The sequence below is a fragment of the Cryptomeria japonica genome, chromosome 2, assembly GCF_030272615.1.
Source record: "Cryptomeria japonica chromosome 2, Sugi_1.0, whole genome shotgun sequence".
NCBI classification, from domain to species: Eukaryota; Viridiplantae; Streptophyta; class Pinopsida; order Cupressales; family Cupressaceae; genus Cryptomeria; species Cryptomeria japonica.
The window spans coordinates 41,015,460-41,031,343 of NC_081406.1; the positions used below are offsets into that span (position 1 = coordinate 41,015,460).

General features: G+C 36.8%; 1 protein-coding gene across 1 annotated transcript; it reads right to left on the reverse strand.

Moving 5' to 3' along the window:
• Positions 1 to 7,541: 7,541 nt before the first annotated feature.
• Positions 7,542 to 12,331, reverse strand: LOC131859046 (vegetative cell wall protein gp1-like). Its single transcript, XM_059212562.1, has 3 exons — positions 12,173 to 12,331; positions 7,686 to 8,282; positions 7,542 to 7,550 (listed from the first exon to the last, which is right to left on the reverse strand). Exons 1-3 carry the CDS (start codon positions 12,329 to 12,331, stop codon positions 7,542 to 7,544), a joined length of 765 nt encoding a protein of 254 aa, XP_059068545.1.
• Between the last annotated feature and the right edge of the window lie 3,553 nt (positions 12,332 to 15,884).

Consider the following 15,884-nt stretch of genomic DNA (forward strand, 5'->3'; position numbering starts at 1 on the left):
AAGACAACCCCATGGAACATGAACTTTGGAATGCAATCGAGATATCTTGCACTTAGACGTGCCTTTGATGAAACTTGAAGTAAGGAGGACTATTGCTAGGATTTTGACATAAAATTTAGAATTTGAAAACAATGTAGAAAGTTCTCAAACTTGGACTTTGCATGGTTATTGGGAATTTCCTAAAAGTCTTCCCACCTTCAGGTTTGGTCTTGATTTGTTAATTTTACAAACCAAAATTTAGACTTAGGAAACCTTTTAGGATGTTGGGTGAAAATTTTGTAAACTAGTGAAGGGTTACAAAATTTGAGTTTCACGACAGTACATGAGACAACAATTGTCAGAAGGAAAAGTACATTTTCTCCTAATTATAAGGGAACTTTGCCTTTCTACTAAAATTTCTATTTTTCGTATTCTACCTGCTAAATTTACACTAATCCTAGATGTCACAACAACTTCATTCTCTTTCTTCAGAACAAGTTATATCTCATTCTCAATTTAGAACAAATTCTTTCTTTCTATTGCAATAACTTCAACTTGCAGTAATATTAAAACTATATTAATTGGGAAGTAAAGTGTCCATAAAAGAACAAAGTCTTATGTCACTTCCTTTTCCTAAAAATGACTTGGGGACGAGGCCTTGTGTATGCAAAGAACTCAAAGATTCTCTCAATACCTAAGTCCTATCAACCACTATAATCCAATTATCGATATATTGTTAGCTCAAAGACTTTCAAATATATCGTGAGACTTTCTTACTCTAACAAGATAATTAAGTACAACACAAAGACTTTACCTCCTTCCTTACTTGATATAAACTCGGAAATAATTTGTAAAATCTCAAAGACTTTAAACAATCATTCTCACCAATTTCCCACTTTTGAATTCTCAAAGTAACACAAAGATTACTTGTAAAAACTTAAGTTGCTCTTTAATATCTTGCATCAACAACAATGCTTAACTCAAATCTTTTCAAGAAAATATAACATAAATGACATAAGAACATCTATATCATAGACAAGATTGACTCCAACACAAAGTTTGAAAGACAAAATTGTTTTCTCTTTTGATTAAGCTTGCAAATTCTCAATATGAACACCAAGTCTCACTTTGCTCATCAATTTGGCAGAGTTTTGTTGTATAAAATAAAGATGGTAAAAATATCCTTATTACAATAAAAATCCTCATATATATAGAGGAGAGGTGCAATATTAAAATAGGAAAGTGCAACTAATTTGTGACCAAGTCAAAAGTAGAGACTTATTTGACTTAGAACATGTGCAGTCCTACATGCGTACTAGAGCATACAGAAAATGACACTTATGGTGTCTATTGACATCACAAAATGCCATTTGAAAATCATAAAAATGACTGTCATTTTCTTCATGTTGACTTTCATTTTTGGAATTATTGAAGCTTTTGCATGACATATTTCATCTAAACTCCATCAGGTCCCTAGGTGTGGTTCGTGATAATGTTAACCCATGTGATAGAGTCTTCTAAATCAACACATTACTTTTTGTGTTTCTTCAAAAGACAATCCAAAAAGTCTAGGATGAATTGAAGATCAATCAATTTATCAATAGAGGACAAGGAGAAGTCCTCTCTATTAATTTTAGAAGTCACTAAAAAGTTGAATTCCTTAATGACTACATCCACATCAAGAACCTTTTGATTTTCATCAATGAAAGCACATGGGATTTGAAATATTTTATCAACACACTCTTTCTTCTTGTTTGAACATTCTTTTGAGCTTTCCTCATGTCCTTGATAAGGTTCTCTAGGATATTCATTTGGTGCTCTGATGCCTCTTGTTGCTCATCATACATTTGACGAGAAGGAATGACACCATTCCACACAAGATCATCTTAATCAAAGTCTTCAAGCTTCAACCATGCCTCAAAATCCTTCTCTTGTGCTTCTATTTCTTGAGAGAAGATTTCTATTATGTTGTCCACTTCTATCCTTACAACATCAAGGTTACTGACAATGGTGGAGGCTGAAATCAAGAGTCATGTTCCTTGACTTAACTTCCTGTCCATCCATTCTTCCATTTCTGTACTTCATGATGCTACTTGCTTAGCCCTTTTCACAACTTGTTCATCCAATGATGTAGTCATTGACTCAATAGCTTTCGAAGACTTGGTAAATTTAAGTAACACAGTAGTGATTTGTTCAACCCGTGCCTTGATTTGATCCTTTTTGACCTTATCTCCACCATACCTGGCAATAAGAGCATCCAAAGCTAATTGAGCATCACCTGCAGTAGAGTCACATGTGAGTTTGCTTGCCCAACTCAATCTCATGGATTACATAATTTGATTCTTGGATTTGATCCATATCTTTATTAGGAGGAGGATGACAACCTCTGCATACTTGTCTCTTGCTTTGTCCACCTTCACCCTTGTCAAGGTTTTGGCTTTCTTGGTGACCTTGGGTTTGGTGGGGACAAGATGACTAAAATCAAAGTCATCAGGAGACACTACTTGCTTCTTTCTCTTGGGAGTATTAGAGAATAACCATGGAGGTAAAGCTAAATCATCATCTTCACTCGTCGCCACAACTTAAGAGGGATAGATTGACTCTTGAATAGTAGTGGTTACAATAGGTGATGCCATAGTAATAACATTGCTAGGATTTTCAAAAGATAATTCATTGGGTCTAGGACCTGTCTCTGTCATAAACTTGTCAAAATCATCTAGCATGGTGGTAGAAACTTTAGACAAATTAGAAAAAGCCGAGAAAAAATTCTCAATGTTATCATGGGGAGTATCTAGAGCATATTCACTAGCACTGGTGGAAGAAACATGAACAACCGTGCTAGGGGAGACACATGTGACAATATAAGGATCTGATTCAGAAGTGAAAACTAGAGCTTGTATCATGGATGAAGAAAGAGATACCCAGGGTAGAGATATATGGGACTTATTTACTTTTGGTATTCCTTACTCATCATATTAATCATGCTCTTGATCACCCTCCTAATCATCTTCAAGATGATTGACGTCAATAGGCTCTGAATCAGGATGCTCACCTTCCAAATGTTCATTTTGTACTTTAGATTCCCGCGTCTCATGAACATTAGAGGTCGATGGCTCTCCTTGGGATTTTCCTTTATTGGTTTTGACTATGTACTTCAACTTGGGATCCTTTGAAGGAGTGGTGAGATCTTGTTTATTCTTTGTTGGGTAAAATTACAAAGCTATGCCACACTTTTATAAAGGAAATGACCAATGCCGATTCAACTTTTTAAATTAAATCAATAGAAAGTGAAATATATGTTTTGAATTGTGAAATTATGTAAAACTAATAAAATTTATATTCTTTTGTCTATTTTATGTTTGTAATTTTAACAAAAAATTTAAAAATTATTTGAATGTAGTTTTTTATAAAGTAAACACTATAATTTAGTTGTTGATAAAATGTTGAAATTAAAGCTACACAAGCCACCACACTTTATTTAGTAAATTTTACCTTTTTTCTTCAATTTTTTTTGTGTATATTTATAACTTGAAACTTTAGTGCATGGATATATTTTTTACTATTTTTTATAAATATATATTTTTCAATAAATTTGAAAAGTTGTGTGTGCTGAAATATAACTCTTTTCAATTTTATTTTATTTTTATTGGTAATGGGCCGAAGCCAATAAGGTGTACATACCCTACCCCCTTGTGGGATTTGAACTTGTGACCTCTCTTTCAAGAGCGCAAGTTCTCCACCACTAAACCAACTCGGGTTGTACATATAACTCTTTTCAATTGCTAGCACCTTTTTTCTTAATTATTTATCCAAATTAAAAATATATATATTATCTTGACATAGATTCTTTTCTCTATTGCATCATATTTTTTTATTTTAGTATTTTTCCTTGACAAGATAATCAACCTTCTATTTAGTGCTAGAACCCTACTTTCAATAAAAATAAAATATAAAATATAAAAAACTAATTAAAATATTAAAAGATATATATTTTAGAAAATTAACTTATAGATCTATAAAAGGGTATTTTAACATTTCAAAAACAAAATATTATTTATCTCCTTCAAACATGTCTAGTTGTATCATCATTAGAGCCAAAGGAGTAGGGTTTCAATGGGATCCCCTTGCTTGAAAGCCATATATTAGTATTCATGAGAATACTTTGAAATCTATCTATGATTGAGGTCGACTCCTTTTGTGACCATTGAATGAGGGGCAAGGGAGTTGATGAGATTTTCTGTCCAGCATAAGTAAGGTCCAAGACATTACCATCTTCTTCTAGGTCCTCTGACATATTAGCAAGATCAAACTCCCTAATCTAATTGACTATTAGGTGACAATAATCAAGTTTTCCGATATCATGTTCAGTCTTGCAATCAACCCATACATCTTCAATACGATGGACGTGAACATAGGCCTTTTTCAACTTGTTTCTCATCCCCCTGTACTCGAAATCCCTTTGTGACTTGAAGAACTTCTTAGTAACTCTTCTCATCTCTTCCTCCATTGCCCTAGCTTTGAAGATAGAAGTAATGGAATACCTACCAATGGTCAAAGTAAGCTTCAAACTTGTTTTGTGGGAACTTGATTGGCCCTGATGGACTGCCACCATCTGACGAGCCAATTCCATTAGCACAATTTTATCTGATGGGTACCTTGGGAGCATAAAGGGTTCACCATTGAAACACCCTACTCTAAGATATGTGAAAGTGGGGAACTATAAGAACATACATCCATATTCATTTAAAATCTCCCAAGCATGATCCGACACTCTTCTATTGTACAAATTCTTATTCAACATGCACATGTAGTTTCCAAAGAAAGCATTATTCCCTCTTAAAAAATGATTGAAACTATTCTTCAACACCAGCTGGGAATAGTACTCATGTACAAAGACTTTCTTCGTGTCTCCTATAGTAGATAGTCCTAGAAAATGCCTCATTGAAGGTACAACATACACCAAATAGGAGGTCATGTAGAACTTGAGAGTGGTTGGCACTTTGGTAAGCTTCTCACATATCGCATCACTGATTTGCATACCCCAGAATATCCTTTCCTTATTCTTTCTTATAACATGGATACATTGATACATACATTTATAATAGGTGTTGGAAGTGGGAAGTCCTTTCACCCTACTCAAAAGAGTTACCAAATCATTTACCTCTTCAATGAAATTACTTCTAGAAAAATTCTCCAGCCACCTGGCAATTGTAGGCCTCGGGGTCTTCAACCAGATATCATTCATATTCCTCCTACATTTGTCATAATTTCTATCATAGTAGGCTCGAGTTGATTGTATGGTAATGTCAGAGTACTTTTCAATGTTAGGACACTTGAAAATAGGGTTGAAGAAATCTTCATCCAGTCTGATCAACTTCTTACCAGTGTCATCCTTTACAGTTTTGCTAGTAGGATCAAAGTGACTCGTAGCTGCCATGACAAATTAAGGGTCTTGAGAAGACATGAGAAAAGATACAACTAAATGGATACTACTGTTGATGATGGAATTGATTTTGTAGTATGAAGGAGGTTGCTCAACTCTTTTGAGAAACTCAGCTAGGTCAACATGAACTATCTTAGTGTCCCTTATATGGTCTATATTCAATGAAACTAATGAAGGTGGGAAGACCAAATGTGGGTCTTGTTTGTTGAGCTTCATTTCCTTCTTGCTTGGAGAAGCCTCTATCATTTGTATAATAGTAACACTATAACATGTGAAAGGCCATCGGTACTATAGAAGTGCAATGAATCAACTATTTTGTTCATCATGAGTTGAACAAACTTCTGAATGCGATGCATTTGAAGCCATTAGGGTTTCCAAAACCCACATTGAATCTTGGTATTTCAGAGATAAATCGGGCCTATGAACCCTATTTACATGTGTGCAATTGGCGTAATTCGGGTTCATAAGCCCGAATTACACTTTGGAAAAGTGTGGTTCTCAGGTGTAATTAGGGTTCATAGACCCAGATTACATTTTGCAAAAGTCTAAAATTAGGTGTAGGTTGAACTAATAAGTCTGAACTACACTTAATGGGAGAAAACCAAAACTAGGTGTAAGTTGGACTTATAGGTCTGACCTACACCTAAAATGAGTGAAACAAAGTATAAGGTGGGTTTACAACCCCACCATACACTTGAGAAGGGAAGAACTCAAAACAAGGTGTAAGGAGGGTTCATAAACCTACCATACACTATGGAAACACAAGATAGTGTAAGGTATAGGAGTTGAGAAAATACAACACCACAGGAGCCCAAATAATCTCTGCAAGCTGAAAAACCTGTTACCAGGAGAAGCAAGGAAGCAAATACAGAAAAACAAATACACAGAGAATATGCTCAAAAAGAGAGAGCTCAATATTCACAAAAATATGTAATGTGATTCTTACAATGAAAAGAAAGAACTCAACCTTTAATAGATCAAGAAACCTTAAAAGGAAAACCTAGGTTTGCACATAATAATTAATTATATGCACCTAATGTTAGCTTAAGTGTAAAAGAGATAAAGGGAACTTAAATAATTAAACAAATAATGTTTAATTAATCAAGTAAATACCCGAATACTCTAACACCCCCCCTTAAGCTAGACTTAGGGAGAAGCTAAAACCTAGAACAGCTAATGAAAGCAATAAAGATGGGTCCCGGCAACAAGGCTTGATCAAGTACCCAAATACAATGAAATCTCTATGAACTAGAGAAATAGAGAAAACCACATGGGAACAAAACTCTACTCCAAAAAGAGATGGAAAAGAATACCACTGAAGCATGAAGAACCTGCAAACTCTGTCAAAAAATAACTGCTGATCTGAAGAACATCCACTGAAATAGAACATGACTAGGTAGAGAAGACTGTATTCTGTATGAGTGCCCTCAAATGACACTACTCGAATCAGGAGGCAAACAAGGAAAAACAACTGAAATCAAAGATACAGATGGCATGAGAAACCAAAGCCTAAAGAGCTGATCAATCGAACCACGGAAGCAGTAGAACCAACAGGATAAACCTCCCCATACTGCGGAAGTGGGAGAGGGACAGGAACACTGAAAAGGACAGCCAAAAACAACTACATGATGAAGAACCAAGAACATCAAAGGTGCTAAGACACATCATCATGAGGCAAATGTCATGGAAGGAACACTCACTTGATAAAGGAAGATGGCAAACAACAGACAAACATCAACCCCCTCATGGCACTTGATCAACAGTGCATGTACAACAAGACACAAGATATGCAAGATTCCAAGTAAACAATGCATGATGGCACTTTATCTCAGTGCGTTTGCATATATACAATGCTACAATGATAAGAAGACTGGAAAAAGAAACAAGAATCAAACTAGAGACACCTTACTTAGAAAAGAGATCCCAGGACCTGAAACAACCACGATATCCACCAGAGTGCTTAAAAGCAAAAAACTGAATAAAATATGCATGGAGCAAAATCTGAAAAAAACCCATATTTCTGGAAAGTACACAACACAAGATTTCCGAAAATATAAAGTTTTCAAAAAATGGAGGTTGGATGCTCATTCTACGTCTCCCGGAGTGCAAAAAAGAGACCTCACTTTGACTATAAAAAACCATAGTAAAATAGCAAAATTGAAAAAAATTACCAACACCATGAGGTCGGCCTTGGAACTAGCTTTTTTACGCCTATTCGTTTTCGAAAAAATGACTCTGTATGCCCAAGATAGGGCCAAAAAACCAAATCCCCCCCTGAAAGAGCCAAAAAAGGGGTCTGGTGGCCAGTGGGTGGTCCGGTGGCCAGGGAGCGACGCTCCGGTGGTGGCCGGGTGGAGCTCCGGTGGCAGGGCGGAGCGTCCCCGATGGCTAGGCGGAGCAAGTCAGGGTCGGACGGCACGGCGGTCGGGCGTGGGCGGTAGGCCGGGGAGCTGAGCGGCGGCCGGGGACTGAGCGACGGCCAGGAGCTGCAGGGCGGCGGTTGGGGAGAGGAGCAGCGGTCAGGAGCTGAGTGGCGGGGGCTAGGGCGGAGGCCGCATGGCGACGGGCTGCAGGCTGAGCGGGGAGCTGGGGCCGTAGGCGGCGGCAGGGAAAGCTTCTGGTGGCGGCGGTGCAGAAGGCAACGAGCATAGGGAGTAGCAGCGGTCAAGGAGGCTGGGCTGCTGCGAAGCGGCGGCCGAAGAGCAGCAGGGCCGCCAGAGGGTGTCGGGCGGCGAGGAGAAGACATTGGTGGTAGGGGCCGGAAATCGGAGGCGCAGGGAGCCAGAAAAGGATGGAGGGGCCACCGGCGGGGCCGCAGGGGCCGGACTGACAGGTCTGACAAGCCTGTCAGTCCGGTACCCTACGGTACCCAAAAAACTTTTTCCCAAATTTTTTTAAAAAACCTTTTTTTTTATTCGTTTTTTTTTTGCAATAAATTTTTTTAATAAAAAAACAAAATCCGGCCCGCATGCCGTAAAAAGACAATTTAGAAAAAAAAAATTTCAAAATTTTTTCTCGACATGCGTGTTAGGGTCGTACGACCTGGATCTAAGAAAAAAATTCACCCAGAGGCTCAGGAACCAAAATAGGTCAAATTTTAAATGACCATAGGGGTTTTCGGGCCTTTTGAGCACGATGGTGAGGTCTGTTTAGGCCCAAAGTGCTCAGAAAAAAGGTCAAACCCTAGGTGCATAAAAAACTTTCTGAAACCCTAGATCTGCTTCCAAATCAAAAATTCTCAAAACAAGATCAGGTAGCTGTAGATCTGAAGCTCTGATACCATATAGGAGTTGAGAAAATACAACACCATAGGAGGCCAAATAATCTCTGCAAGCTGAAAAACCTGTTACAAGGAGAAGCAAGGAAGCAAATACAGAAAAACAAATACACAGAGAATATGCTCAAAAAGAGAGAGCTCAATATTCACAAAAATATGTAATGTGATTCTTACAATGAAAAGAAAGAATTGAACCTTTAATAGGTCAAAAAACCCTAAAAGGAAAACCTAGGTTTGCATATAATAATTAATTAAAATAATTAATTATATGCACCTAATGTTAGCTTAAGTGTAAAAGAGATAAAGGGAACTTAAATAATTAAACAAATAATATTTAATTAATCAAGTAAATACCTGAATACTCTAACATAAGGTGAGTTTATAAACTCACCATACACTTATGTTATGGCAAACGATTAACAAGGTGCATGGCGGGGTTGTAGACCTGCCATGCACCAAGCCATGGATTTCGGTGCATGATGGACCTATAACCCTGCCACACACCACCCACACAAAGAAAGGAAAGGTAACAAGGGAGGTGGAGTGCGGGTTGGTGAACTCGAACTCCATTGAAGTTTGGTGTAGTTCGGGTTCACGAACCCAAACTCCACCTACACTTGAGCAAACACAAAGACAATAAAAAGCACACAAAGTGCAGGGTGAATTACATGGTGGGGTCATAAACCCACCATGCACCAAGTCAACCTAAGGTGCATGTTAGGCCTACAGCCTCGCCACACGCCATAGAGACAGTAATGAAAAAGGTGGAGCATGAGTTGATGAACCCAAATTCTGTTGGTATTTGCATGAAGATTGCATTAATGATATGTTATGTTGTCATTGATATCAATTGAACCGGTAATGGTATTTATGATATTGTTGATATTGCTGATATTGTTGTTATTGATATTGTCTTGTAACCAGTAGGAAGAGCTTTGAGGAAGATGTTGTAAACCGGTATGTAAGTTTGTGAGTTGAAATGGTAATCGATGTATAAGGTTAAACCCTTTCTATATTATGTAATCGGTAAACCCTACCAGTTGTTTTTGTTAATGATAGACTTGAAAAGCACTGAGAGGGGGGGTGAATCAGTGACATCAAAAACCAAATTACTTTAAACACTAACTGGTAGATGAACTTAACAAAGCTTTTAAACACAATGCATGTAATCCAAAATGATATAACAACATCCACAAAAAGTAAAACATCCACCATAACACAAGTGTTTATACGTAGAAAACCCAAATAGGTAAAAACCACAGTGAGATGGAACTCACAAGTTAACTATCTGCAGTAATAGATAATTGACTGGTTAAGGTCTACAAAGTTCTTCGCTATGAGAGAACCTTGTTAGAGATCCTAAAGCTTGATTAGAAGCTTATACCCTGTTAGGAGTAACCTCTGTGGAGGATTTCAGAATCCAAACTAATGGATCACCTTGTTAGAGGATTTATACATTGAAGCTTATTAGAGCTTACCCGATTAAGGGATTTGATTCTACTGTAATGGTTAGAAAACAACAAGAATGGTTTTATCTATTCTAAGTAGCACAATACTTGCTTGATCAGATCCTTCTAAGCATATTCAACACTTCTCTTCAACACACTCTTCATCTTAACACTTATCACTCTTCAACAAAAACTTTTACTCTTCACGCATACCATCATCTTATAAAGATTTACTAAGATGTCAATATATAGACATAAGATTTACTGAGATGTCAATATATAGACATTCAGATTTCATGTCGGCCTAAGGAAATCATGGCACAATTTCCTAGGTGCAGTGTATCTAGACAAGTGATCATAACTCATCACAAAAATTACTGTCAAGTAGTCGGTGCTGGTAACTCATCACAGAAATAACCAAATACTAGTTTGAATAAAACATATGAACGTTGTCCTTGAATCTCCGCTTGATCTCCATCTTGATCTTCATCTTGATGCCGACTTAGTATAACCATAGGTTGTCTCTTATGCACATACCGGTTGACACAAAGTACCGGTTAGAGATTAACCACAAGGTATACCGGTTGACAGTGTAAACAATTGAAGTTACACTGGTAGTCAATATAATCATATGTGTGTGTGAGAGTGTTTCATCAATGACAACAAGTGATGAATACATTACAATCATCATCAAGCCAACAATCTCCCCCTTTGGCATTGATGGCAACACTTAGAAAATTTTACAGTAATACCGCTAAGTGTGCATACACAACAAATTTACACATATACTCATACTCCCCCTCAATGCATGCATAAATAAAAAATTTTCAAAAAAAAACACATACATATTTCTACTCCCCCTTTTACAACAATGCCAAATTGAAAAGAGAAAATATATACATATATATAGAAAATTTGTATCAAAGTGTTCAGCATATATATAACAATAACTTAAAAAAAAGTTCATGCCTTAGCTAATCTCATAAAAATAGCATTGAAGCTCTTCTTCATCTGTGACAAAGCATTTTCCCATGATTCTAGTATGTTTACAGTATACTCGAATGTAGACGTTAGCTGTGAATGGAATTCTTCCATTGAGTTTGGTGTGCAGGTTTTAGGGGTTGCAAGAATAGCTTTTGCATTGGAGTAGGCTCTCTGAAGAATGTCTACTTGTGATGTGAGAAGACTTTTGAGTTCTTTAAGAGATTAGAGTCTCTTTGCCTTCTCATTAACATAGCTATCTAGTTTGTTATGCAAATCATCTACAGACTTGCTAAAGGCATGTATGGAGTCCTAGAGTGGGACATATGCCTTGCATATCCTTTCCATTTATTGCTCTATTTCAACTTGACTTTTTGAAATGTCAGAATAAAAGAAAGTAACATTGGAGGTAGAAGCAAGATACTTTCCTCCTATTTCAATAGCTTTACTCAATAGACTTTTATTGTGAGATAGAGCCATTTTGCCACTATCAATATCCTTTGCCAGTTTATCTCCATATTTCTTCTTGTGGCTCTTTTCAGCATATAGTTGAGCAACATCTTCTAGTGACTTGATTTGATCAGATGCATCTGCAACTAACTGACCAATTTTGCTAATGGGTATAGAAAGATGTTCTATAGATGTTTCTGGTAGTAGACCAAACAAAATTTCTACTGCAATCTGAATTGTCTCTGCTTCAACCCTTTTCTCTTTCAGTCTCTTCTTATGTGCCTTAGATTGCATAACATTAGCAATCTTCATCATTTCTAATGCGCTCAAATTGTTCATATCAATTGGTCCTGAGATTCTTAGAGAATTATCATCATCATCTTCAAGTTATTTATACTTTGCTAGTTTAGGGGATACAACCTTAATGATAGATTTCTCTGTATTCTTCTTCGTTTCCTGTTGTGTGACAATAGTTTCAGTAGGCTCCTTCTGAATAGCTTGAATGACCGGTGGAGATTTGGGTTTCTCCAGTTGTTCTGTTGGTGGTGGATTGTCCACTTTTAGTTGAGGTGTCGGTTGCTCAACTAGTGTAACCTGTACATTAGTGATTGCTGGGGGCTCCATATCTGGTGCAGAGTTGTGTTCAGATAGGTCCATTGTGTTCTGAACATCATCATCAATAAGAATAATGGAATCATCCTTCTTCTTAAGGGGATAGACCTCATCGGGTTGAATAATCTCCTCTTCATCCATTTTCGGTCTATTAACATCATCGACTACCTTTTTTGTATCCTTATTCTTAGAAGAATGGATGAGTTCTTCCATCTTTTTGATTCCACAAGCTATCTGATGTGTCTCAGTTTCAACAATTGCCCTTTTTCAACTAAGAAGCTTCAATCTTCTCGCTTTAAAAGAAAAATTTTCTTTGTACTGATCAACTAAAGCACCAATTCCATCCGTAGATAAATTGGGAAAATATTGTACAAATATTTCATGAATAATTTCTTTTTCCAATTTTATAGCATCCTCCCATTTATCTAAAAGAATATTATGCAAAGAGATTGAAATAACCTTTTTCTAGATCATGTGGAAATCTACTGTAATGACACAAATGAGTGATTACCTGTTGAATCACTGGCACTTTCTCATCTTCAGTGAAGGAATCAAAATATTCTTTGACATTGTCAAACCTATTCCTCCCTAGTGTCTTCATTGTTCTTTCAAAATGGGTATCCAGTTTGTAAGCAGCTATATCAATAGGTGTAGTTGCCTTTGCCACTACTTTTACCTTCTTGGATAATCTGTCGATTGCTTTTTATTTCTTTGGTTCTTCATCAGAATCTATTCCCTTAGACTCTGGTTGCAAAATTAATTTCCTGTCTCTCTTCTTTTTCTCCTTCTTAGTATATACTTTGGGTTCCGGTTCCTTTTTGGTTAGGAAACTCCTAGTAACCCTAGTACTCTTTGTTGTTGGAGATGCTTCACCAGACTTTTTAATTCTTTCCTCTTGTACTTTTAATAGGTGTAGTACTGGTTTGTACAGATGCTTCTTGGACTACCACAATGTCCATTTTTTCTTTCCTTTTGTCTATAGGTGATGCTAATAGGGTATTAGCATAACCAACCAATAGATCATGGTTAACCTCATAACCCATGTCTTCCATTTCTTCTTCTCTTGGCTCAATTGCTTGCATTAAGAAAAAGTTAGTGGTAACGGTGAAGATTATGTCCTTCTCAAAGTGTTTTACCACTTCTTCCAGTAGCCTCATTCTCATACTCATCTTCTTTTGGAACTCATTGAAATACCTATTCAAGGTAGCATAGAAAGTATTCTTTACAACCTTGATGTTGTTCTTGATTTGAGCCGAGATTGGTGAGTCCTTTGACCACTCAATGTCTCCAATCCCTGGTAGAAAGTTGTGAAAGTAAAAGAATAGCTCGACTAATAGATGACCATACTTGAATTTCAGACTGCTATCCTTCTTGATAGATTGCAAATTCAAAAATAATTATCTCCTGATAGCTTCATAGAGATTATAGTCTGCATTATCAACAATCATTCTGTGAGCTGTGTGAACTGCTGTAGATGGAACATTGTTAAGTCTACTGGATTAAAATACTCGACAGCCTATCACCATTGCTACTAGTTTTACTGCATGGTCTTTAATGTTGTTAATGGAAAAGCACGCCCATCAGATGTAGAATCGGTTAAATTGAAGACAATATCCTTTGAAATTTTTCTTAGCTCAGGTACTTCACTGGTTGAGAAATAGCTAGTCACAGCCTGAATGGCTTCCTTTGTAATTGTGTGAGTCATTTCTAAGTACATGTTTTCTCCATGAACTCTACTCAAAATTATTTTGATATGTGCTTCTTTGAAATCATCAAGAAAATAAGAGGCATTATGAAAACCCTTTTCAAAAATCCTAGCATACTGTGTCTTAATCTTGCCATTCTTATCGCAAAGTGATTTCAACTGTGTGTAGATGTATAGAGACCCTAAGTCTTCTAACTTGCAATCAATATAACTGGACAAATCAACTTTGACCAAAACTCCGCTTGGAACTTGTGATAATGCATTATATGACACAATCTTATCTGCCTTTTGAGCTTCTGTAGGCTCAGAAATGATCATCAACCTCTCTTTAGACTTTGAAGTAGATGTCATTCTAGATAAACAAGATTCAAAGTGGTATGTTCAAAGAAATACCTTGTTTCACGTACGTTGCCCCGTTTAGCGGTTGAAATGCCCAAGTGCACACTAGTTCGACCTTCTGCAACCTTCAATTCAACTAAATTTTACAAATCACAAAACAATTCGGCAATTTATAGCAAAACAACCTTTCTGAGCTATGCAAGCGCTTCAAATTTCTTTCTCAAATGTGTTAGGGTAAAAATGACAAAGTGAAACTCGCTTTTATCCTTTTTACCTACTGCATTAAATGTTCACTTGTTAGGGTTACAAACCCTAATTTCACCACTCAAGTGGAAAACTGGTTGATAACATGTTAATAAAAAGTTACCAAAATTTCATGTTTCAAAATTCTTTTCCCGCTCATTTTTCTCAAGGGGTCCAGAGGTATTTTAACCATTAAGCTCCCCTTAGCTATATTAAAAGGCTTAAGTCACCAATTCAGGGTTCTCTTCACTGGATGAAGGAAGAGTTTCTTCTTCAGGTGACTCATCACTTTTCTTCTTCCAAATTCGATTCATTTCCTCTCTGGTTTCTTCAACATTAACTTTCTGCTTTCCCTTCTGATCTTTAGAAGAGTTGACCGGTTTATTGTTTCTGGATCTACAAAATTTTGCTAAGTGTCCTGATTTGTTACAGTGATATCAAGACATACCAGATGATCTCCAAGGTCCTGCATTTCCTCTTCTTGTTCTTCTTCTGGAGTTCATAGCCACATGACCAAAGTTATTATAGATGGTGCAAATAACATTTGTTACCTTTTCCATCTTGAATGGACTAAATCAATTGTTGTAGGATCTTTGCCAGTTCAGGTTTACCCGACTGTTAAAGTTCCTCATCCGGTCACCATTTGGTCTTGGATGCATGTGTGGTAAAGGATTGTTTGCTCCATATCTGCACTCAACAGATCCATGTCCATACATTGCACATGTGAAGCAATGACCTTCAAATTTCTTGGACACAAACCTAGCATTAGTATTGTAACTTGCATTTCTGTTAGGTTTGTCTCTACAAAAAATTGCAGTGTGACCAGGTTTATGGCAAACAAAACAAACAAGTTTAAAAACCTTCTTACCGGTAGGCTTATTGATCTTAGGAGTAGATTTGTTCTTAGGATTGTTGCTCTTTGTACCATAGGATTCACCTTTTTTAGTTGTATGAAAACCAAGTCTAGAGACATCACCCTTCATTCTTTGTGATTGAATTTGTTCTTCCAGCATGGTAGAACTCTTGATGAACTTCTCCAATTTCTCATTGGCTTCAGTAAGCTATTTTGTGAGATCTTCATTATGCTTAGATAGGTTCTCTTTTAGAGATGATGCAAGTTCAAGATCTAGCTACGGGTTCTCCTTTTCTTCTCTTTCAACAATCAAGTGCTCATGCATAGTGGCATTTTCCCATTTGATCTTTGTAATCTCTTGATCTCTTTCCTTGATAAGATCTTCAACATCTCTTCTGGCTTCTAGTTCCTGACTCATGTGGATAGTGAGACCTTCTATCTCTCTCCTTAGATCCAGTTTCTCACCATTTAAATTTTCAACTTCTTCTGCTAAAGCATCAATATTGGCTTCATCTGAAGAACTATTATCAGATATCTGTAATAGTTGTTTAGTT

Coding starts and splice junctions, on each gene's coding strand:
- LOC131859046 (XM_059212562.1), bottom strand. CDS start 12,331: ATGGATGAAGAGGAGATTATTCAACCCGATGAGGTCTATCCCCTTAAG. Junction 8,283..12,172: donor CAGCAATCACTAATGTACAG/GTTACACTAGTT, acceptor TGGGTACCGTAG/GGTACCGGACTGACAGGCTT.